The sequence below is a fragment of the Oncorhynchus keta genome, chromosome 27 (genome assembly GCF_023373465.1).
Source record: "Oncorhynchus keta strain PuntledgeMale-10-30-2019 chromosome 27, Oket_V2, whole genome shotgun sequence".
NCBI classification, from domain to species: Eukaryota; Metazoa; Chordata; class Actinopteri; order Salmoniformes; family Salmonidae; genus Oncorhynchus; species Oncorhynchus keta.
Genome location: NC_068447.1, coordinates 25,589,635 through 25,613,592, shown reverse-complemented (window position 1 = coordinate 25,613,592; position 23,958 = coordinate 25,589,635). Strand labels below are relative to the sequence as shown.

Sequence of the window (23,958 nt, the reverse complement as noted above, 5' to 3'; positions counted from 1 at the left end):
CATGTATATTTAATAGTTACAGCACTGGTACAAAGTGGATGTGGTCATTGCAAAATAAAAAAGAGAGCACAAATTGTTAATGAGTTATTCTACAATTACAATTTCTGATGCATCCACATTTTTTTATTTTCAAAACTTAAATGGAAGAGATTTTTAAATCAAACATGTAATCATGAAATGTGAAAAAAGGAAAGGGCAACAAACTTGACAACATAAAAAAAACTAGTCTAGCAAGAGTTGGAAAATAACGTGGTTGCATCAATATACAAAATCGGGGCACATAGGTTTCTTCATTGCCTGTTACAGTACACCCAAAGCTCCTTGGCAGAGACTTCATTTTGCTCACTGGCACATATCTTCTTCTTTTACATTTTGTAAGCTTGTCCTGTGAGGGAACACTCGGGTCTAAGCAGAAAGGACCTTGACACATGCACATTCACTGCAAGGACAATCACAGTTTTAGTGTTGGCGAGTTATCTTCCAGACAGGGGGTGAAACAACTAAAGTACATATTTTTACACAAATGTTTTTGAAAATAATGGCCTATAAGCACTTTTCCAGTAAAGTTATTTTTCAGTTTTTTTGTTAAATTGTCATTTACTTTCAATGGTATTTGACACAATTGCATGTGTTCTCTAGTGCTCTTGTGAAACGTTTAATCAGCGTTGTCCACTTCATAGATGGATGGATTCTAGATTTTTGTCTTTGTTTCTTCTCTGTTTTCCCAAACTGCTCTTTTCCTCTTGGGATGTCCTCTTCCTCTCAAAATAAATCTCACATCTGTTGTTACTGTTCCCGTCTTGTTTTAAATACATTCAAGAGGAAAATGACTTGTCTTCTCTCCTCCTCTTCCTCTTTATCACCTCCCGGGGGGCTAGTTCCAGGATGAGGGAAGTAATGTTTAATGGTTCTTGGGATTGGAGGTTTTCCCATGGACATTTGCCCCCTGGCAGGCGGTAGTGTCACAGATTCCTGGGGAGCCCGAGTGCCCAGTCCTTCCTGTCCTACCTGCCTCTCCAGGCTCACCTGGATCTCCTGGGGATCCGTCACGCCCATCTTTGACGATTCCAAGCACTCCTGGGATACCTACAGGCACAATGTAGGGAATGAGCCAAGTTTCCCAACAGGGATACATTGATTTAAACGGAAACTGGCACTACTCTCTCCAATATAGGTTCAGGTGTCCCACAAAAGGGACAGTATACTGATGCAACTTCCCAAACCACTCACTGTGAATGCACAGTGTATAAACTGTCATACCTTGGTATCCTTGGTCTCCAATGGGCCCTTCGATGGCCTTTCCGATGGGTCCCTTGTCACCCTGTTCACCAAGATCACCTGTTGAAGAGACAGAAAACAAATGTTACTAAAAGAAGGTAATCTATTGGCGCTACAAATTGCAATAGGCCCAACATAGAGATGGTCACACTTGTCTGTACACTTCTTATGAGATATACAGTATGTTCTATGCTGCAAAGTTACTATCTGTAAGTCCATTGTGCTGTGCTGATCAGAAAGGCAGACATTTTGAGTATGTTCTTGACATGGACCTGTGTATCTCCTGTTACTTACCTCTGGGACCGGGGTCTCCCAGGTCTCCAGGCAGTCCTCTGTAGCCAGGAGGTCCACGGGAGCCGGGGTGACCGATAGACCCAGTCTCTCCTACTTTCCCTGGAAGTCCGGCAGCACCGGGGCGACCCACTTGGCCAGGGGACAGGGGCCTTCTGAGGTTGGCAGCCAGCTGTGCAATCTGATCTGAGGAAGGACAGAGGATACATTTGGAAACACATTCCTGTAAAAAAATAAGCTAATGTCCTTTTTTGGTAATTTAAACAAGGACACTACAGCCCTTTTGATCTCCAAAATCCTCACCATCAATCATAGATCCACACAATTCTCTAATGTGCTGTTCACTTGCCAGTTTACCCTGAAAACAGATGCAGAAAAGACAGACATTTCATTCAGCAGGTGTCATCAATCCGAGGCATTCTTGGCGCAGGGACACCAAGTTTACAGGGATCGAGGTATTATCCCTGGTTACTCACGGGAACACCAATCTTGCCAGCGATTCCAGGCAGACCCTGTTCACCCTGGAAGCCCATTAGGCCTGGTTTCCCAGGAACCCCTCTGGCTCCGAGCTCTCCCTGTGGTCCCACAACACCTTTAGGTCCCAGCTCGCCACGCTTCCCAGACTGTAAACACAAACCAACAAAAATCGAATCTACAGCTCTTGCATTCACTCAGTAAATGTCAAACAGATGTTCAGTTGTGAGGAATGAAAGTGTTGGTCTATTGCACTCTGTGGAAAAATTAACTTCTCCGACATCTTGATCTGAGGGAATCAGACAGCTCAATTGTTCCCTTCGCCTCAGAGCTGGTTCAGCAGTTAATTTTAGGTGACCCTGGAAAAATAAACTACCTGAGCTTTCTATGAAGTAAAAACTGTAGGCCTGGCCATTTCCCCCCAAAATAATAAATAAAGTTGTGCAGTCCCTTGAGAACATCAGTGTGGGAGTGTATATGGCGTTGTATCACTTGATAATTAATCTAATGAACACAACAATAGCTCATAAGTGTCAGAGTTACTGTAGCTAGCTAGCACCATGGAGAGTTGTTGAGCCACATCAGCGCCTTGGCTGTAATTACATTAATTGTAAGGCAAACTGTGCTCCAGATTATCGTAGCTTCCTTCTCTTCTGTGGGGATGGCAGAGAGTGAGCTAATAACACTAAAGCAACCGTACAGCAAGCCAATTAATCCAGCTAATCCTAGAATGGTAGCTGGGAGGATCCCGTGCAATGAGTTAGTGCGTTGCAGTCTGGCCTGGGCACCAGCGCTTAGTAGCAATACCACATCTCTGGCAACACATCAGACATGGCGTAGCAGGCAGAGATGGTCACCTTGCTTTGCGTTCTTAGGAAACTGCAGTGTTTTCTTTTTAAAATGTATTATTCCTTACACTGTTACCCCAGGAAATCTGAAGTTTTATTACATACAGCCGGGAAGAGCTATTGGATATAAGGGCAACGTCAACTTAACAACTTTACGACCAGGAATACGAGTTTCACGAAGCGGTTCCTCTGTTTGGACCACCACACAGGATAATGGATCGGATCCCAGTAGGCAACCCAAAACAACGGCACCGCAGAAGGGGCAGACGGAGCGGTCTTCTGGTCAGGCTCCTTAGACGGGCACATCGCTCACCGCTCCTGACTATACTACTCGCCAATGTCCAGTCTCTTGACAACAAAGTTAGACGAAATTCGAGCAAGGGTTGCTTTCCAGAGAGACATCAGAGATTGTAACATTCTCTGTTTCACAGAATCATGGCTCACTTGGGATACGTTATCAGAGTCGGTACAGCCATCCGGTTTCTTCCCGCATCGCGCTGACAGCAACAAACACCTCTCTGGTAAGGTGTTTGCCTTATGATTAACGAGTCGTGGTGCGATCATAACAACATACAGGAACTCAAGTCATGTTGTTCACCTGACCTAGAATTCCTTACAATCAAATGCCGACCGCATTATCTACCAAGATAATTATCTTCGATTATAATCACAGCCATGTATATATATATTATTATTATTATTATTATTATGTATATCCCCCCCAAGCGGGCACCTCGACAGCCCTGAAAGAACTTCATTGGACTCTGTGTAAACTGGAAACCACATATCCTGATGCTGCATTTATTGTAGCTGGGGATTTTAACTAAGCTAATCTGAAAACAATGCTCCCTAAATTGTATCAGCATATTGAATGCGCGACCAAGCTGGCAGCATTCTGGATCATTGCTACTCGAACTTTCGCAACGCATACAAAGCCCTCCCTCGCCCTCCTTTCGGCAAATCTGACAACGACTCTATTTTGTTGCTCCCAGCCTATAGACAGAAACTAAAACAAGAAATGCCTGTGCTCAGGTCTGTTCAACGCTGGTCCAACCAATCTGATTCCACGCTTCAAGATTGCTTCGATCATGTAGACTGGGATATGTTCCAGATAGCCTCAGACAACAACATACACTGATTCGGTGAGCGAGTTTATTAGCAAGTGCATCGATGATGTACCCACAGTGACTATTAAAACCTTCCACAACCAGAAACCATGGATTGATGGCAGCAATCACGCAAAACTAAAAGCGTGAACCACTGCTTTTAATCATGGCAAGGCGACCAGAAACATGACCGAATACAAACAATGCAGCTATTCCCTCTGCAAGACAATCAAACAAACTAAGCATCAGTATAGAGACAAAGTAGAGTCGCAATTCAACGGCTCTGACACGAGACGTATGTAGCAGAGTCTACAGTCAATCACGGATTACAAAAAGAAAACCAGCCCCATTGCGGACACTGACGCCTTGCTCCCAGACAAACTAAACAACTTCTTTGCTCGCTTTGAGGACAATACAGTGCCATTAACACGGCCCGCTATCAAAACCTGCGGGCTCTCCTTCACCGCAGCCAACGTGAGGAAAACATTTAAACGTGTTAACCTCGCAAAGCTGCCGGCCCAGACAGCATTCCCTAGAAGCGTCCTCAGAGCATGCGCAGACCAGCTGGCTGGCTGGTGTTTACAGACATATTCAATCAATCCCTATCCCAGTCTTCTGTTCCCACATGCTTCAAGAGGGCCACCATTGTTCCTGTTCCCAAGAAAGCTAAGGTAACTGAGCTAAACGACTATCGCCCCGTAGCACTCACTTCCGTCATCATGAAGTGCTTTGAGAGACTAGTCAAGGCTCATATCACCCTACCTGACACCCTAGACCCACTCCAATTTGCTTACCGCCCCAATAGGTCCACAGAGGACGCAATCACACTGCACACTGCCCTAACCCATCTGGACAAGAGGAATACCTATGTAAGAATGCTGTTAATCGATTACAGCTCAGCATTTAACACCATTGTACCCTACAAACTCATCACTAAGCTCGAGACACTGGGTCCTGGACTTTCTGACGGGCCACTCCCAGGTGATGTGTAGGAAACAACATCTCCATCCCGCTGATCCTCAACACTGGGGCCCCACAAGGGTGCATTCTCAGCCCTCTCCTGTACTCCCTGTTCACCCATGACTGCGTGGCCATGCACGCCTCCAACTCAATCATCAAGGTTGCAGACGACACTACAGTGGTAGGCCTGATTACCAACAACGATGAGATGGCCTACAGGGAGGAGGTGAGGGCCCTCGAAGTGTGGTGTCTGGAAAATAACTTCACACTCAACCTCAACATAACAAAGGAGATGATCGTGGACTTCAGGAAACAGCAGAGAGAGCACCCCCTATCCTCATCGATGGAACAGTAGTGGAGAATGTGGATTGTTCCTCGGCGTATACTTTGCAGACACACTGAAATGGTCCACCCACACAGACAGGGTGGTGAAGAAGGCACAACAGGCTTGTCACTGAAAACACTCAAGCTTTTACAGATGCACAATCGAGAGCATCCTGTCGGGCTGTGTCACCGCAACTGCTCCGTCCACAACCGTAAGGCTCTCCAGAGGGTAGTGAGGTCTGCACAACGCATCAACGGGAGCAAACTACCCTCCAGGACACCTACAACACCCGATGTCACAGGAAGGCCAACAAAAAAAATCAAGGACAACAACCACCCGAGCCACTGCCTGTTCACCCCGTTATCATCCAGAAGGCGAGGTCAGTACAGGTGCATCAAAGCTGGGACCGAGAGACTGAAAAACAGCTTTTATCTCAAGGCCATCAGACTGTTAAACAGCCATCACTAACATTGAGTGGCTGCTGCCAACATACTGACTCAAATCTCTAGCCACCTTAATAATTAAACATTGGATGTAATAAAATGTATCACTAGTCACTTTAAACAATGCCACTTTATATAATGTTTACATACCCTACATTACTCATCTCATATGTATGTCACACGGCCATCGCTCATCCATATATTTATATGTACATATTCTTATTCTTTCCCGCACCGTCGGAACTAGAAGCACAAGCATTTCGCTACACTCGCATTAACATCTGCTAACCATGTGTATGTGACCAATAAAATTTGATTTGAGAGGGAAAAGATAGATGGGAGAGAGGCAATAATAATGGAAAGAGCAAAATATGTTATGTAAGATAGTGAGAAAGGGACAATGATAGACTGGTCTAGTAAGCCCAACTAAGTAGGGGTTTGGCTGTACTCCTAATAAATGAATGTGATTGCAATGTTTTTGGTCGTTATCTACTGTATTAGAGAGACAAAGTTGTCAGTAAAATGTGTCTCAATGTAGAGAGTTGGGAACTAGGACCTATACTTTTTACACTGGCAAGGATATACTCCACAGTTTGGATAAAGATGAAAAGATAACTCACCTCTCCTTTTTGGCCAACTGGACCAAATGGACCCTGAGAATGACCAAAAGATTGTTGACGTATAAGACAAAGGAAATTGGATTACATATATGTTTTCATTGATTGAATGTATATTCATTTGACGGAATTTAAAATATGAAGGATAACTTACAGGTTCTCCATTCTCCCCGGGCAAACCATCAGCTCCTGCCATGCCCTGAACAGAAAACACAAGTGAATATTTGAATAACAACAATTGGGTGTGCATGGGAGCTTCCATAGAAAGTATAATGTATTGTTATGTGCCTACAAAAGTCAAATATACCCTCACATTATCTTCCATAATGAGCCCATAAATCCATATCCCCAACTCCATAACCTTTCCCATTATCTTTTTGACAATATTCTCTCTGAACCCCTTAAGAGACAGAAAATCCCCAATATCAAACTGAATGAAGACAGTGGGAAGAGGGTTATTATGGTATTATCATTCTTAGCTTAATTTGACCCCAAATGTAAGGAGCTACAAGTGTACCATGTCTCCTTTAGGGCCAGATGCTCCAACTGGACCCTGTGAGAGAAACAGAACGAGAGAGTGAGGAGAGAGAGAAATGGCTATGAGTCCGTGGTTGTGAAGTCCAGTAGCAGAGCGCATGGGTCGATTAGATGGCAGGCTGTGAGTGCGGAGTGAGATGGAGAGAGGGATGGAGGTGTGGTGGGTTGTGGAGTGGAGTGGGGCAGCCTAGGAGCTGGATAAAGCCAGGCTTTGTTCTGCCCTCGGCTCCTGAACAGGAGGCTAGCTATGTTACCTTTCGTTACAGTATGAATACACACTGCCAAGGCTCCACCCTATAATAATGTTCTGATTCTGAGTGAGCCCACACTGCCCAGGTTATAAGCACATAATGCTCTGCTCTTCATGGGCCTGGCAGGAGGAACTATGTGTGTGTGTGTGTGTGTGTGTGTGTGTGTGTGTGTGTGTGTGTGTGTGTGTGTGTGTGTGTGTGTGTGTGTGTGTGTGTGTGTGTGTGTGTGTGTGTGTGTGTGTGTGTGTGTGTGTGTGTGTGTGTGTGTGTGTGTGGACGCACGCACGCTGCAGTGTATGTTTCTGTGTAAAAATACAGTTGAAGTCAGAAGTTTACATACACTTAGGTTAGAGTCATTAAAACTCCTTTTTCAACCACTCCACAAATATATTGTTAACAAACTATAGTTTTGGTAAGTCGGTTAGGACATCTACTTTGTGCATGACACAAGTAATTCAACCGTATATGTACAGTTGAAGTCAGAAGTTTACATCCACCTTAGCCAAATATATTTAAACTCAGTTTTCACAATTCCTGACATTTAATCATAGTAAAAATTCCCTGTTTTAGGTCAGTTAGGATCACCACTTTATTTTAAGAATGTGAAATGTCAGAATAATAGTAGAGAGAATGATTTATTTATTTTATCACATTCCCAGTAGGTCAGAAGTGTACATAGCCTTCCACAAGCTTCCCACAATAAGTTGGGTGAATTTTGGCCCATTCCTTCTGAGAGCTGGTGTAACTGAGTCAGGTTTGTAGACCTTCTTGCTCACACACGCTTTTTCAGTTCTGCCCACACATTGTCTATAGGATTGAGGTCAGGGCTTTGTGATGGCCACTCCAATACCTTGACTTTGTTGTCCTTAAGCCATTTTGCCACAACTCTGGAAGTATGCTTGGGGTCATTGTCCATTTGGAAGACCCATTTACGAAGCTTTAACTTCCTGATTATTGTCTTGAGATGTTGCTTCAATATATCCACATAATCTTCCTGCCTCATGAAGCCATCTATTTTGTGAAGTGCACCAGTCCCTTCTGCAGCAAAGCACCCCCACAACATGATGCTGCCACCCCCGTGCTTCACGGTTGGGATGGTGTTCTTCGGCTTGCAAGCCTCCCCCTTTTTCCTCCAAACATAACGATGGTCATTATGGCCAAACAGTTCTATTTTTGTTTCATCAGACCAGAGGACATTTCTCCAAAAAGTACGATCTTTGTCCCCATGTGCAGTTGCAAACCGTAGTCAGGCTTTTTTATGGCTGTTATGGAGCAGTGGCTTCTTCCTTGCCAAGTGGCCTTTCAGGTTATGTCGGTATAGGACTCGTTTTACTGTGGATATAGATACTTGTGTACCTGTTTCCGCCAGCATCTTCACAAGGTCCTTTGCTGCTGTTTTGGGATTGATTTGCACTTTTTGCACCAAAGTATGTTCATCTCTAGGAGACAGAACGCGTCTCCATCCTGAGCGGTATGATGGCTGCATGGTCCCATCGTGTTTATACTTGCGTACTATTGTTTGTACAGATGAACGTGATACCTTCAGGCGTTTGAAAATTGCTTTCTTTTGATTCCCCATGATGTCAAGCAAAGAGGCACTGAGTTTGAAGTAGGCCTTGAAATACATCAACTGGTACACCTCCAATTGACTCAAATGATTTCAAGTAGCCTATCAGAAGCTTCTAAAGCCATTACGTAATTTTCTGGAATTTTCCAATTTTCCAATTTTCCTGTTTAAAGGCACAGTCAACTTAGTGTATGTAAACTTCTGACCCACTGGAATTGTGTAAACAATTGTTGGAAAAATTACTTGTGTCATGCACAAAGTAAATGTCCTAACCGACTTCCCAAAACTATAGTTTGTTAACAAGAAAGTTGTGGAGTGGTTGAAAATCGAGTTAATGACTCCAACCTAAGTGTATGTAAACTTCCAACTTCAAATGTAGGTATTGGACTAGGAGTGGTGGGGGGATGCCTTCTAGGGGACATTTTTGTCTTTCAAAGTCCAGTTGGTGTTTGTGTGTAAATGCAGCCTTAACAATCATGCCCTAACATGTTCTCTGTGTGTGTGTGTGTGTGTGTGTGTGTGTGTGTGTGTGTGTGTGTGTGTGTGTGTGTGTGTGTGTGTGTGTGTGTGTGTGTGTGTGTGTGTGTGTGTGTGTGTGTGTGTGTGTGTGTGTGTGTGTGTGTGTGTCAGTTTTAAAAGGCATAGCATAAAGTAAAAGGCCTTGTTTATTCACACAAGGACATCAGTGTAGTTGATAGGGATGTTTGGGCTTGGAACCACATGGTGAGCGGTTCAAATCTCTGGGGTGGACACCACTTTTGGTCACTTCAGAGAGGTCTTTGGCCAGTAAGCATTCTGTTCGGAGTCACACTCACCCTCTCACCAAATCCGCCGCGAATCCCGGTTGGTCCGGGAAGGCCAGGGTCACCAAGAGCCCCCTTTATTCCCTGTTGAATATGACATAGACACCATAAGAACACTCCAACATTCAATTGATATTTGGTGGGACACCTCATTCCGTATCCTATCATGCTACTGACCTGGAAGCCTTTGCTGCCCTGAACCCCGATGTTGCCCACTGGTCCGACACCCCCCTAGGAAACGCACATCATGTTAGCACAATAGGAAGTACACGAGGGCCTAAAGACAATGGAAGTAAATCTTAGCCTGACCTGTGACACAGACCTGCATTCCCTCATCCAATATTATCAAACCTTGCCTTTATGAGACTACAATAAAGCAGGACATGATTGTGTTTCTAACTTTGAAAGAGGAGGATATTGCAGTTTTGTGCCTCTTTCATCACACACAAGTCATAATTTGTGTAGAAGTTGATAAAATCACTTGTTTGAATATGTCTTATCTGAGGAATGCTTTGAAAGTGACACTGCACCCAGCTGTGATGGGGAAGTGCCACCTGGCTTTAGACCCAAGGCTGTATCCTGCATTCCCTCCCTCTGGGGTTCTGATGGGGAACCAAAGACAAAGACCCCTCTGTCTCTGACCCTCTTTCCTCCATCCCCATTTCATACATTCCCGTCTTCCCTACTGCCTCCATCTCACTGAAGGAGAATAGCTGTATATGGAGTGGTATGGGACTATATTTTCCCATGTGTGTAAGAACATGTTGTACGTTACTATGCAATAGTCTCCTAGTTAATCACAATCTATTGTGTTTTATCATTTAACTAATAAGTGGAAGTTTTCATCTTTATCCTCTCTCAATCATCATATATAGTAGCCCCATGAAGATATGAAACAACAGATTTTTCCTACCAGGAGTCTGTTTTAACCATGCGTTCTAATGCTATGTTGACTACTATTCTGATTGGTGTATGGCTCCACTCTACCCACTGGCATCTTAACAGGTGGGTGCTGCCATGTTTCCATAGTATTGTACTTTGACCTAGACTACTTACAGCCACTCCTCTGGGTCCCGCCTCGCCCCTCTCTCCTGGAATACCAATGTCGCCCTGTGGGAGGAGTCAGATGATGGTGCAGGCAGTTGAGAGGAGCTGATACACCATGACTGCATTGTAACAAAATTACCCACAATACAGAAACCCCTGAAATACCCCACAAGTGCCCCAGAAGCCCATCAGATACATACAGGAATACCTGGCTCTCCAGATGGCCCTGCCTCTCCCATCTCTCCTGGGTCACCCTGGGAAGGAAAGGGGAATGTTTATGTGGTGGCTTATGATCTTTACTGCAATTGGCTAAATGGTTCATCTGATTGTATGATATAATTTATGACATCACTGTCTATATATTTTTCCTGAAAGTGTGATGTAATTTGTGACATCACTGTCTGTATGGTTTCTCTGATTGCATGATACAATTTGTGACATCACTGGCTGTAAGACATCCCTGTACATATTTATGAGATCACTGATTATGACATCACTGGCTGTTTCTCTGATCCTATGATATCAGTTGTGACATCATTAGCTGTATGTGTTAAAACATCCAGCTTCTATCAGCTGATTCTAGCCATCTTTTATGGTTAGTTCTAGTCGGGCAGCTTAGTCTCCCATTCAGAGGACCCCCACTTTTGTTAGTGCCTTACTTGTCAAGGTCACGCCAAATAATTATCACCACATCTCCTTCAGCTTATCAGTGGCCTTGATTCCCGGGACTTCAGTTTCAGTTAGTCTATGACCCCAGCACGCTGTGTGGTCAGAAACGTGCTTTCCCCATCCCGATGAGCACTTCCAAAGTTTTCCCTCGGGCTGAACTTTTTCTCCTTTAGACTGAATCCCTGTATGCCTGATGTTCAATTATGTGTGCATCTAAACGACCACATAGTCAGTTCTCACTGGACATGATTCTCAGTTACCTGAACCATGAGTGGTCAGATGTGTGTAAATGTGGACATCTTCTTCCATTAAACTCCCATTAACCTGGACATCCGCCTCATCCTTGTTCTGACCAGAAATTCTAAAGTGGTTGCTACCGGCCTTAAGCCAGCACCTAAGGTTTCTTATTACATTCATGGTCCTTTGATTCACTACAATCGTAACCCTACCCCTATTTTTCAGTATGATTCCATCCTTTCATTACACAATATCAATGTGACATCACTGGCTTTATGACATCACAAAACATTTCTGACATGACCAATGATGTGGCACACCTATATGACGTTATTGCTATGAGTCTTTATGACATTCCTATCTGGATTATGTGCATACGACATCATTGGACATATGACATCACTGTGTATGCTGTGCCACAATCTTTTTAACGTAGCTGTCACATTGTGGACTAATGGACATTATTAGGTCCTACTAGGCATTTATGTTGTGTGTTTGACACCCACTGATTGTGACATTTCTCTTATAACTATGATATCCTTCTATTTATGGCCTCATTGACATCATATCCCTGTCTTCATGAAATCACTATCTTCATGACTTAGTTGTGCATTGTTGCCATACTCACAACTCCTCCTTTGGCGCCCTTTGCGCCAGCCTTTCCTTGTAAACCCTGAAATACAGACATAGAAACATGACTCTGGAGTAGTGTCCACAGTAGTAATATGATGCCATGGGACTCGGGACTGGTTAACACAAGGTGGGAGACAGAGTTAAGGGCTAGTTAGTATATATTTCTTTAGTCTACTCTGTCCTGTGTTCTTTACTGCAGAGCATAGAGGCACTAACTGTTGTCTATTTGAGATGTGAGAATGTCTATATTAATTTAACTAGGCAAGTCAGTTAAGAACAAATTCTTATTTTCAATGGAACAGTGGGTTAACTGCCTGTTCAGGGGCAGAACGACAGATTTGTACCTTGTCAGCTCGGGGATTTGAACTTGCAACCTTTCGGTTACTAGTCCAACTCTCTAACCACTAGGCTACCCTGCCGCCCTATTGGAAATGAAAATCCATACAGAGTACAGAGGTACTAACCAAATGGAAAGCATCTCTGTCTGTGTAGCCATTAGAGTGTGTAAGAGAATCAGAGTGTGTAAGGGCATCTCCCAGTAGGAGGTACAGTGGGACACTAACCGATAATGGCCAACTAACCCTACATAGTGGGACGCTAGATAATGTAATGCTCGATACTCACAGGAAGGCCGTTGGGTCCTTTCTCACCGGGTACCCCATTCCGTCCAGCGTCTCCCTGGCAACGCAGAGAAACACTGTCACTATGTCATAAAAAAATTGAGATTGCTGGACAATGTGGAGCTGACAAATGAAAACTATCGCCTGCGTCCACATGATTGTTATGTTGATTGTTCTTAAGGCTCGTACAGAACTAAGGAAAAAAAGCTTTCCAGTTGTCTGCCCCTTCCACTTGGAACAAGCTTCAAAAGGTCCTGAAATTAAAGGAGCTCGTCCCTTTTAATGAGTTTAATGCTACAATAGGATAAACATGATAGAAAATGAAGTGGGGGGCTGTCAATGTTTTGACCCATACATATGTAGGATCTTAATTTGTTAACTTTTTTGTTGCGAGAATTTTAGTGTATTCGAAGTTTAAAAAAGCTTCTAAAAAGTTAATAATTTAAACTTGAAAAATGTCTGACTTGATTTACCATAATGAACATGGATCAACCCCTACAAAAATGTCCATTAATTATAATTCACATAATAATACACATTTCCTGTTGCTGCAGGAAGATTATCTTCCTGATGTAGCAAACTGGCTCAAATAAAAATCCTACATCTGTAGTTGCACCACACTTTCCCAAACCATCTTGCTGTGTACATTTATGTTTTTAAAACTATAGTGCTTTGTGTTTTATGTTATAAGTGTGTTTGCAACTTTGTGTGCTGCTATTTTGGCCATGTCTCCATTGTAAAATAGATTGATAATCTCAATGAGACTAACCTGGTAAAATATGTCAGCCACACCCTCACTGTGGACTCATGGGAAAGAGAGCAGAGAGCATGCTGGGAGAAAAGGGTGCCACTTTACCTTCTCGCCGTCCAGTCCCTGGGTGCCATCTTTCCCGTCTCTGCCTGGGATGCCCTGCAGGAGAGAGAAACACTGTTGGTCAGGGGTCCAAGATATCTTTTATCAATAGAGATTTGTATTTTATGGCTTACGGGCTCCCCTTTGGGTCCTGCTCCGCCAGAAACTCCCTTTGGACCAATTTTGCCCTGTTGAGAAATGATGAGAAACAATGTTACGGTACCTGCAATGAACTGTTTGTAGCACAACATTAGATCCTTTCAAATCCCCTGTACTCACACCATTTACCATCATATGACTGTTTAGTCTGCTGTTGGATTAGAAATGATAGTTATCAGACATGCAAATATAAATACAAAAATGTATACTGTATGTGTATTATTTACTCACAATCTCTCCCTTTGGCCCTCTAAATCCCTCTGGTCCTTTCTCTCCAGCATCACCCTGGAATTATCAAATGACACACAGAGCTTTTTATTGATGGGACCAATGGCAGACATCTAACACAATGACATAAAGATCAGCACCGAAGTGTATGCCTTGTGCAGTACGAGTTATACACTCCTCAACAAACAGTACAAACAAGGAGAGACTCACTGTCTTGCCGATGATGCCAGCAGTACCAGGTTTGCCTCGGAAACCTGGTAAACCCTAAAAAGAGAGAGACAAAAAGAGATAATGCATTTTAATCAGTAAAACTGAGAGCACATCAAGTTTCCACTGCAGCCCATTGAAGTGCTGGTCTGTAAATTACAGAGATCTTGACAAAGACCTTCAGAGGCGTGGTACTCACCCTGTCTCCTACTGCCCCCATTGGGCCCTGAAGTCCCCTCAAACCACGAGGACCCTGGGAAACAACAGCACAGGATGGTTAGTGACCAGCAGAATCAATCATAACCATCGGAACCAATTAGAACATTTAACAGTGCATAGCATTAACACATCAGGGCTCAGGCAGAAAGGAATCGACAATGTAAACGGACAGTCAACAGATAGAAATGTCTGTGTTTTGAACCACATTAGGTGACAAAACTCACCTGCAGGCCGACAGTGCCGGGAATCCCTGGAGGACCAGGTGGGCCAGCAATACCCTGGGAGAGAGGACACGCAGTTAACAACACATAGTTAACATCTGGATAAAGACTTCAGACTAGTCAAATACTCTGATTTTCACTCTTTCAACTCTGATCTCACCTTCTCTCCATCTTTCCCGAGCTCTCCCTTATCTCCTTTGTGCCCTGTGTGACCCTAAATAAAGATAGAGAGAGGGAATGATGAAAGGAAAGACAGACAGAAGAAGCAAGGCATACATATTTAGAGATGGATGGTGAGATATAGAGAAAGACAGAGGGGTAGATGATGGGAGAGGGAGAGATACAACAGTTAGTTTTGCTGACACGTTTGGTAGTGAGTGGTGGAAATGCCAACCGGATGCTTCACATTTATACACCCGGTGAAATATCTGGCTCATTGTTTTATCTGCGGCGACAATGTCCTGTACCCACCTTGAATCCAGGCATTCCTGGAGGGCCAGAGGGGCCAGGAGGACAGATGGCAGGACACTATAAAGGGGACAGACAACACTGCATTAGGTAGTTATGTAGTAAAAATAATGTCACACTGCTGTTCAATGTTGTGCATAGCAGTCAGTACAGTACAGTACAGTACAGGGTTCATGTCATTAAATGAGTTGGTTCTAAAAAAAACATTCTGACACTTACCAACAGATCTCCACTGCCATCAGGGAGAGCCCCAGGAAGACCCTTAGAAAGGTGGAGAATTACATTTAGATTGATATATAAATGAATGAGTAACATTTCCACCTTTCTTTCTTTCAGCATTTCTTCACCCCACATCTGAGGCCATTCATCTCCATTCCTTGTGAAAACTGCAATTATCCTCTAGAAATCCACTAGGTGGTAGTACATGGATGCACTGACTGATGGCAGTTAAACAATGACAATGGGGGATTTCACTAATGTGAAAAATCAGCAGATAATGTGGATGTTCTGTTCTTACTGGTGGTCCATCAGGGCCAGGAGGCCCGGATAATCCTGGAAGACCCTCAGGGCCCTGGGAGAGAGAGAGAACACACAGGTCAATCAACAGGATTCATTTGCATATAAACTGCACAAAATCAGTGCATAGAGTCACATTTCCCCTACCCTCATCATGTTAAACTAAATCAAAGCTGACTCTTCCTTGCTGCACCCCTGGTCTGATAAGAAACTCAACTGAAATCATGATCACTCCAATCAGTCCTCGTTCTCAGTCCAGGGACCTCTCCACACAGAGATGAGACCTTATGCTGGGGTAGCCCACTAACAGGACCCCCTCCACTCATGGGCATTCTGATTCTCCCACTTGACTACTGTAAACGGTCATTGTTGGTTGGTTCAAGCAGAGGTTTATTTAAAAAGGATTGGACTGAAGAGACATGCCTGTCTGTCAGAGGTCTCTAGCCTTGGTCCTGGAGTGATCATGCTTCTGGTACTGCAGACTTTGTTTGTTTGTCATTCAGTGGTTAAACAGTTAACTCGCCAACTTGATTACTTAATCATGAATTAGCAGTCAGTCCACTAGATATATTATTACACAACTGGTTAAGTGTATATTTCCCTGTTTCCCTGTTTTCTGTCTGTTTGACATCATTCTTAAAATCGGGATTGATTAATTAATTGGTCTTCACTCACCGCTGGTCCCTGTGGCCCGATTCCGCCCTCAAGCCCATTGGCTCCAGGTGCCCCCTGGAAACAATAGAAATGGGTTAGGTGAGAGCACACACACACACACGCAAGCATTCATGCACGCAAAGACATGCATAAATGTATAATAAGACACACATATACATGCAAAAAGATCCACACACACACACAAAGTGACAACATAAGAAAACTGTTTATAATCATCTGTACTCACTGGAGCTCCTGGTCTCCCTCTGCCCTATGGAAGACAGGGAAAGGCATATTAAGACATACATACACATCAGTTTGTGTACACTCCCACATCGGTGTGTCTCTTGTAGGTAGGGCCCAGCATGTTTCTTGGCCATGTGACCTGACCAGGAAACACTCTTGGCCCTAGTTATGGGTTTAGCTGTAGACAGGTGAGGGGGTGTAATGGAGGTTATGAATGTGGACAGGTGAGGGGGTGTAATGGAGGTTATGAATGTGGACAGGTGCAGGGGTGTAATGGAGGTTATGAATGTGGACAGGTGAGGGGGTGTAATGGAGGTTATGAATGTGGACAGGTGAGGGGGTGTAATGGAGGTTATGAATGTGGACAGGTGAGGGGGTGTAATGGAGGTTATGAATGTGGACAGGTGGGGGGGTGTAATGGAGGTTATGAATGTGGACAGGTGAGGGGGTGTAATGGAGGTTATGAATGTGGACAGGTGAGTGGGTCTAATGGAGGTTATGAATGTGGACAGGTGAGGGGGTGTAATGGAGGTTATGAATGTGGACAGGTGAGTGGGTCTAATGGAGGTTATGAATGTGGACAGGTGAGGGGGTGTAATGGAGGTTATGAATGTGGACAGGTGAGGGGGTGTAATGGAGGTTATGAATGTGGACAGGTGAGGGGGTGTAATGGAGGTTATGAATGTGGACAGGTGAGGGGGTGTAATGGAGGTTATGAATGTGGACAGGTGGGGGTGTAATGGAGGTTATGAATGTGGACAGGTGAGGGGGTGTAATGGAGGTTATGAATGTGGACAGGTGAGTGGGTCTAATGGAGGTTATGAATGTGGACAGGTGAGGGGGTGTAATGGAGGTTATGAATGTGGACAGGTGACAGGGTGTTTTTATATAGGTGACGTTGATGGCATGTTACAGTGGTGGAAGATTTAACAATACTTACAGGAGGTCCACCTGGCCCAGAAGGTCCAGCGTCGCCCTGTAGAAACACAGAGACAATCCCTCAGACGACTTCAACAGATAAAATGAAACATGAGACTAGGTGAGAACTAGGTTAAAAACCTAAAAAATTAGTTCCATGTTCTTGTTCCAAAATTGTTTCGAGAACTGTATCAGTGAGCCAAAACTAGACCAACTGACTTAGTTCACATAGGTGAGAAACAATTGCAATTATTACATTATTATAAACAACAGACCCTGTGCTGCAGTGACACTCATATGACCCACAGCAAGAGCCTAATAAAGATGTACCACCCCCCACTTAATCCGATGCTTTCCTTATTTTATTTTGCTTTTCCTGTCCACACTTTCATTCCCCCTCACATTCCCTCCTTTGCCCTCCAACCCCTCCTCTGTCCTCCTCAATCCCAATCGATCTCAGCTGTGTTTGGAGTGTCTGTGTGGTGTGAGGGAGAAAAAGACTTACAATCAGACTTAACACAGTGGTGTCACAGCAACCCACACTGCATTCCACCCTGTGTCCACTGACTTTTCATTTGATGAGTGTAGACCGGTGTACAACTGCACATACTAACACATACACAGTAAGACACTTGCACACACTCACTCACACATGTATAGTCACATCACTCATGCACCTGTACACATACGCACGGATATGCACACACATACAGCCACACGCCTGTATGTCTCCTGTGATGTATGGAATGTAATGTACGGTGGTTAGTTTTCCCTTTTCCTCTCTTTACTGTTATTCTCAGTATCTCTAATGTTATCTGCTTGATTTGAACGAAGGTCCATGAAACGACACTAACCTTTGTGCAAAGTGAGGCTGAAGTCTTCACTGCCACAACAAAGCACACATCAATTACTTGGATTTAACATTAAAAATATACAGTATCCTTCCCTACTCTAAGCAGTAAAGACGCTGCATATGGGTGTCAAAGAGCATCGGTGCATCTCATTATCTACTGAATGTTTTGGGGAGGTGGTCGATATGTCTTGACAGAGAAAGGGAGTTTTTCTCTGAAAACAGTTTCAGTCCATATTCCTCAGGGGGAGGGAGAGAACGCCCAAGCTTGTCAACCTTCACCCCATTAGTACATGGATGTTAGCCAGGAAATATCAGACAGGGTTTAAACCAATTGCAGCACGGCACATTTAATCCAGGTAATTAGGCAGTCAGTTAACACTCACATCCTGATTAATGGGACTAATTAGTTGAATTGCAGAGGGCTGCCTCCACCTTGATAGTGGAGCCATTTACACCCTTCAAGTTGTAATCACAGAACCTTTTTAACACCCTTTAACCTACTATTTAATGCATAACTCCCAACCATAACCAGTCCTGTGGTGCTAGATAACAGTGACAGATAACGTTCATGCCTTCCTCTGGGGATAACGGTATTTATTTTTTCCAAAAGCAACCAAGCTGCAGATCCCTCTATTTCCTACAGTCTGGGCCGGTTTGGTGGGAAGCTGTGCGCATTCCGGGTGGGATTAGGGAAGCAGCGGCCAGCGGCTGATAAATCTGACTCAGAATCACCCGATCTCTCATTAAAAACATTCCCACAAAGGGTCAGAGCCTGTTCGACAAATCCGTCCCGACAGGGAGAAAACAGAGGCCTGAGTAGGTACCAGCTTTAGCCCACCAAGGTCTCTCCAAGAAGCACACTGTAACTAAACCCCTCTCTCTCTATTCTGGAGGGTCATACAGTAATGATACATAGAGGAAAGAATGGTACCTTCCTCAGCCTAAGGTCATAATGTGACCAGCTCTCTGTATGTGTTTTGATAAACTGAGCAAACTGAAGAACCTCGAATGGTTATTGACTTTGTCACTCTGTATCTCTGTGCGTTTTTTTTCTTTAGTGGGTGATTGAAATATACACTTAACTGCCCAGAGGGGCAGTCTTCAGTTGAAGAGGTCATTAAAGTCAATGGGGCACATCCAGGGGTAAACAGCCAGGAACCCGGAGAGGGAGAGGCACTTCACTTACCACCTCCCCCGGAGGACCGTCTTTCCCAGCAGGCCCATCAGCACCTGTCAATCCCTGAGGAAGAATGACAAAATCATGGAAACATTATTAGACATTATATTGTGCTATTTGTGTAAATTGCTCAATTCAACTGTTTAGATAGATGGCAGACATATAATGTTCTTATCAAGTTCTCTAACAAGAGGAAGCTATGAGCCAATTGCTCACACTTGTTCTAGAGGACAGGTTACTCGCTCTGTATGCATGAATGCAGGTAATATCGGTTCAGTCAAAATCAGTCGACTCCAGGTAATTAATTATACAATGGGATACACTGAATACTGGGAAGCAGTCTAAGCAACTGTTAAGGACTACAGCTTGAGATAAATAGTCTCAAACTACTGTTTATCTAATAGGTTCTACAGCAACTGAGTTCTACAGCAATTCAGCCAATCTTTTACGCATCTATAACAGGACCAGTTTGTGTGTGTGAGTTTCTACAGGTCGCTTACGTCCACCCCAGGGAGGCCAGGCAGGCCTGGGTTCCCTGGTCCTCCTGCTCCCCCTGCTTTCCCCTTGGGTCCCTAAAACATTGGGACAGCTCAGTGTTATAATAATCACACACCCTACACAATTGGGTTGTTGATCTGTTGTTGTAAAAGGCTCTGTTCTGTTGTTATACTCACAGCTTTTCCTGAAAGTCCAGCCGGGCCATCTTTGCCCTGTTAATCAAAAGAAACAACATAAAATTCCAAAAGGACACGTTTAAGAGGCATCTGCCTTTGATTTCAGTCTGGAAAATTGGACAGATTTTGAACATACCATGCTCTTAAATAAGTTGTCTGTGAATACAAATCTAGTTACAAATGTTACTCAATTACTGTGTGTGTGTGTGTGTGTGTGTGTGTGTGTGTGTGTGTGTGTGTGTGTGTGTGTGTGTGTGTGTGTGTGTGTGTGTGTGTGTGTGTGTGTGTGTGTGTGTGTGTGTGTGTGTGTGTGTGTGTGTGTGCGCATGCACATGCATGTGTGTTTAAAGAATAACACCATTTCAGCAGAAAGTTGTGAAATATGGACATCCTTCTGGCCATTTTTTTTCTCATAAAAGTTCAAACGAAACACGACTGAAATGAAACCCACCCTAGAGCTATAAATGGAATGGCTCCCAGTGATAGACCGACTGGTAGCCAGTTGGTTGTAGTAACCCCTCTGCCCTAAATCTCCCAATGGGCAATGGAGAGAAATAAACAGTGCTAAAATGGACCAGACGGAGCAGAGTGGTCACATGATGAAAGCCTCCAGTTGGTTTGGACAGGGGGTAGGGAAGGGGAGGAGGTGTGAGGGGTAACTTTAGATGCTCTCGTAGAGTATGAATGAATGGGTCCTCTGTATGGCTGGCTGGTCTTCCAAGCTGTGGTGAATTAACTTTACTCCACCAAAGCAACACAAGTATTCAATCCCCAAAATATAATAGACATAAAATATAATACACACAAAATTGATAAACATAAAGATACATACAGTATGTATATCACATTTATGGAATTTCTGTTATGATCAGTAAAGTTGTTAAAATATGACATTTTTGTAGAAGTTATTTTTGTTTTTAAGCACATAATCCAATTTCCTCTCTAACATATAGTATAAATATGGACTTGATGTCTGGCTTAAGTTGCGATTTATGGCTTTTCCCATATCTGTCTGTCTGGCCAATAGGAGGCCTGTGTGCAGAGGGTTTCATGATTACCAAATAAATACCTGTGGCACAGGGATTTGACTCTCAGTGGGAGGAGTCAATATGTTATAAACTGGATTACTAGAAAGCATTTGACCACAATTTTACTGCAAGAGCCATATTGAAACACTGCTATCAATGATGGGAAATGTAATAAACTTGATCAAACTTGATTAGAAAAAGAATATCAGTCATACTTGGATTTTCAGTCCATTTGATTTAGATAGAGAAAAATATGAGTTTGTTCCCCCTAATAAATTGTAGAAACTTAAACTACTTTGATTATTATTAGGATCAAAAGACAACACCTTCCCTATAAACAATTGGCATAAAGCTTAATGTACTGTAGATCCACGTAGGTGACTGTTCAAATTCGTTGTGACAAGAACATGCTAAAGTGACAAGTTTCTTGATTGCCTCAGCCATGACGACAATTTAAATCAGTAATTGGATGGCAAATCTCTGCTCTACTACAACACTCCACTACCTTACAGTGGTAGTGGTCTCAAAACCAATAAGAGAACCCCACATGCATCGGTGTCTGGCTAACTCACATCAGTGCCATCCTTTCCATCGGGTCCCGGGGGTCCTGGCGGCCCGACGGCTCCTCGTGGGCCGGGTCTCTGCAACACAAAACCATGACCTCAATAATCAATACAACAAAAATGCCCGGAAAACAGTGATCATCATGCTATAAATGGCCTAAAATCAAACTGCGTATGTCTAGGCTACTGTTAAAATGGACATGGAAGGAATGTGCGCATTAAGGATGAAAACAGACAGGATACAATTACACCACCAACAACAAAAAAGCCTAAAATGCTTTGAAAGTGGTCGAATAAGTGTGAATTGATCGTACATCATTATTCAGAACACAAATAAGTGGTCACATTTTGCAGGTTGCAGTAGGCAAGGTTCTAATGCATTTCTCTTCATCTCCTAAACAATAAACTACAACAAAGTAAACATACATTTCCCTGATTCCGTTTTAAGAATGTGAAAAATATTAATATGTACTACAAAATATGATGCCAAAGCTATGCGAAACAAATAACCGTTAAACAACCATGCGCACTGACGCAGAAATGCACCAAATGACGCATAGACAGTGGGAATAAATCATGGGGTCACAAACTCATAATTTAAGTGTAATAAAAGGATGAACATATCACAAATAATTCATACAAAGAGTGTGTTTGATATAAGACTGCAAAAATAAGCTTTCGTTCTTCCTAGAGCTTCCCAGGACCACGGCTGAATGAACAAAGATGTCATTGTGCACAGGCCACTGGTCTCCAGGTTCTGCATTCCTCAACCTCAAGGAAAACATAACCCCGACTCCAGAAACTTGCAAGTAAATGAAAAAGAATTGCTGCAAAGACAGTCCTTCACGGACACCTTTGTACGATTAAATAAACAAATGGATAGTGAGTTTGCTTAATCTGTACAATTTGACCGCATTGCTTCAATCGACACCTTATATATCCTACAACCTTATAAAACAAATACAAACGCAGGAACATAAACGAAATCGTCTATACATCACCGCTGTCTAAAACTGGGTCAAATGTTCATGTCAAAATCGATGGTAAATAGCCTAACAAACGTGCAGGTAGCTGCCTTACAGGTAGCCTAATTACTATGGAAGGATTAGACTGTCACATTTACACCCACAGGGTAGCCTAAAGCAGAAACTAGGAACTGAATGAGAATAACCTCATTCATGCTGGTTATCAAATGCCTCTAAATACATCAGACAGTTTACAAAGTAGCTACTTCGCGCAGCTTCGAACACAGGGTAGCGGATGAAAACAGCAGGCATGGATTGATAACGGGCGCCCCAAAGCCACCACTTACCTGGGCTGTGGATGATGTCAAAAGCTGGCACAGCAAGAGCAGCCCGAGAGCTGAAAACATAGCCATGGCTCCCCGCTTGCCCCTCAAATCCGAATTTACGCGGAAAAAGTCAAGCTCCGTTCCCAGTCCTTATCGCTCGCTCTCCCCCAGGTTTCGTGACAGACCGCTCCTTCACTTTACAGCGCGCGGCTCCTGAATGGCTTTGACGTTGATTCCAGATAAACCCGAGCCTCCAGCCGAAGGGGCTGAGCTCAGTCGTACTGTAGAGAGGGATGAGGGAGGGGTGGGGACGATTGATGGAGGGAAGAGCGGGGTAGAGGGGCACGACTTCTGAGCCAGAAAAAGCGCAAAAACTTTCCTGCAAATCCATGGGGGCCAATGACTGTATATGGTGAAACTACTGCCCAATCCGAAACCGACCTCTACAATCTTATCTCCAAGTTGTGCAGATCTAAAATGTTTGGGTAGGTGAAAGCAACATGGTGGAAAAGTCACCCGCCTAGAGGAGCTACACCATATCCAAACCATTGAGAGCAACATGAAGTACCCACCCGTAGGGCAGAAGCGACACTAGGTTTTGGAATGTATTGGACCTGAAATCAGAGACTCCTGGGAGGACTGACCCTTCCTTGATCCACAAGTACGCTTCCCTTCCACCAACATGCAACTTCAGTTTGTAAAGCTTACAGACTGGCTCATCATACCAGGTAGCACATTGGATAAGCAAGCTACTCTGAATACATTCACCATTTTGACAGTATTCACAAATTAAATACAAATTCAAATAAGTTGCACAATCTTTATTTTGTTATTTAACAGGAAAAGGGTAGTTGAGGTTGTATGGACAAAGGAATCTGAAATTCCATCCCTCACCCCACCCAAGTGGAGTATAGTTCATTAACAACCCTTTCTATACACAATTTCAATACATGTACAATTAATAGGTGAATTCATTT

At 43.6% G+C, this 23,958-nt stretch overlaps 1 protein-coding gene across 1 annotated transcript; it reads right to left on the bottom strand.

The window, feature by feature from the left end:
* Positions 1-101: 101 nt before the first annotated feature.
* col9a3 (collagen, type IX, alpha 3) lies at positions 102-23,541 on the bottom strand. Its single transcript, XM_035738242.2, has 32 exons — positions 23,003-23,541; positions 21,700-21,768; positions 20,100-20,135; positions 19,926-19,997; positions 19,435-19,488; positions 17,418-17,453; positions 16,479-16,502; positions 16,253-16,306; positions 15,579-15,632; positions 15,281-15,322; positions 15,065-15,121; positions 14,754-14,807; positions 14,597-14,650; positions 14,353-14,406; positions 14,157-14,210; positions 13,950-14,003; positions 13,694-13,747; positions 13,563-13,616; positions 12,711-12,764; positions 12,082-12,126; positions 10,748-10,801; positions 10,557-10,610; positions 9,678-9,731; positions 9,513-9,584; positions 6,860-6,895; positions 6,497-6,541; positions 6,346-6,378; positions 2,046-2,192; positions 1,873-1,927; positions 1,573-1,755; positions 1,261-1,338; positions 102-1,086 (listed from the first exon to the last, which is right to left on the bottom strand). Exons 1-32 carry the CDS (start codon positions 23,066-23,068, stop codon positions 902-904), a joined length of 2,037 nt encoding a protein of 678 aa, XP_035594135.1. The 5' UTR covers positions 23,069-23,541; the 3' UTR covers positions 102-901.
* Between the last annotated feature and the right edge of the window lie 417 nt (positions 23,542-23,958).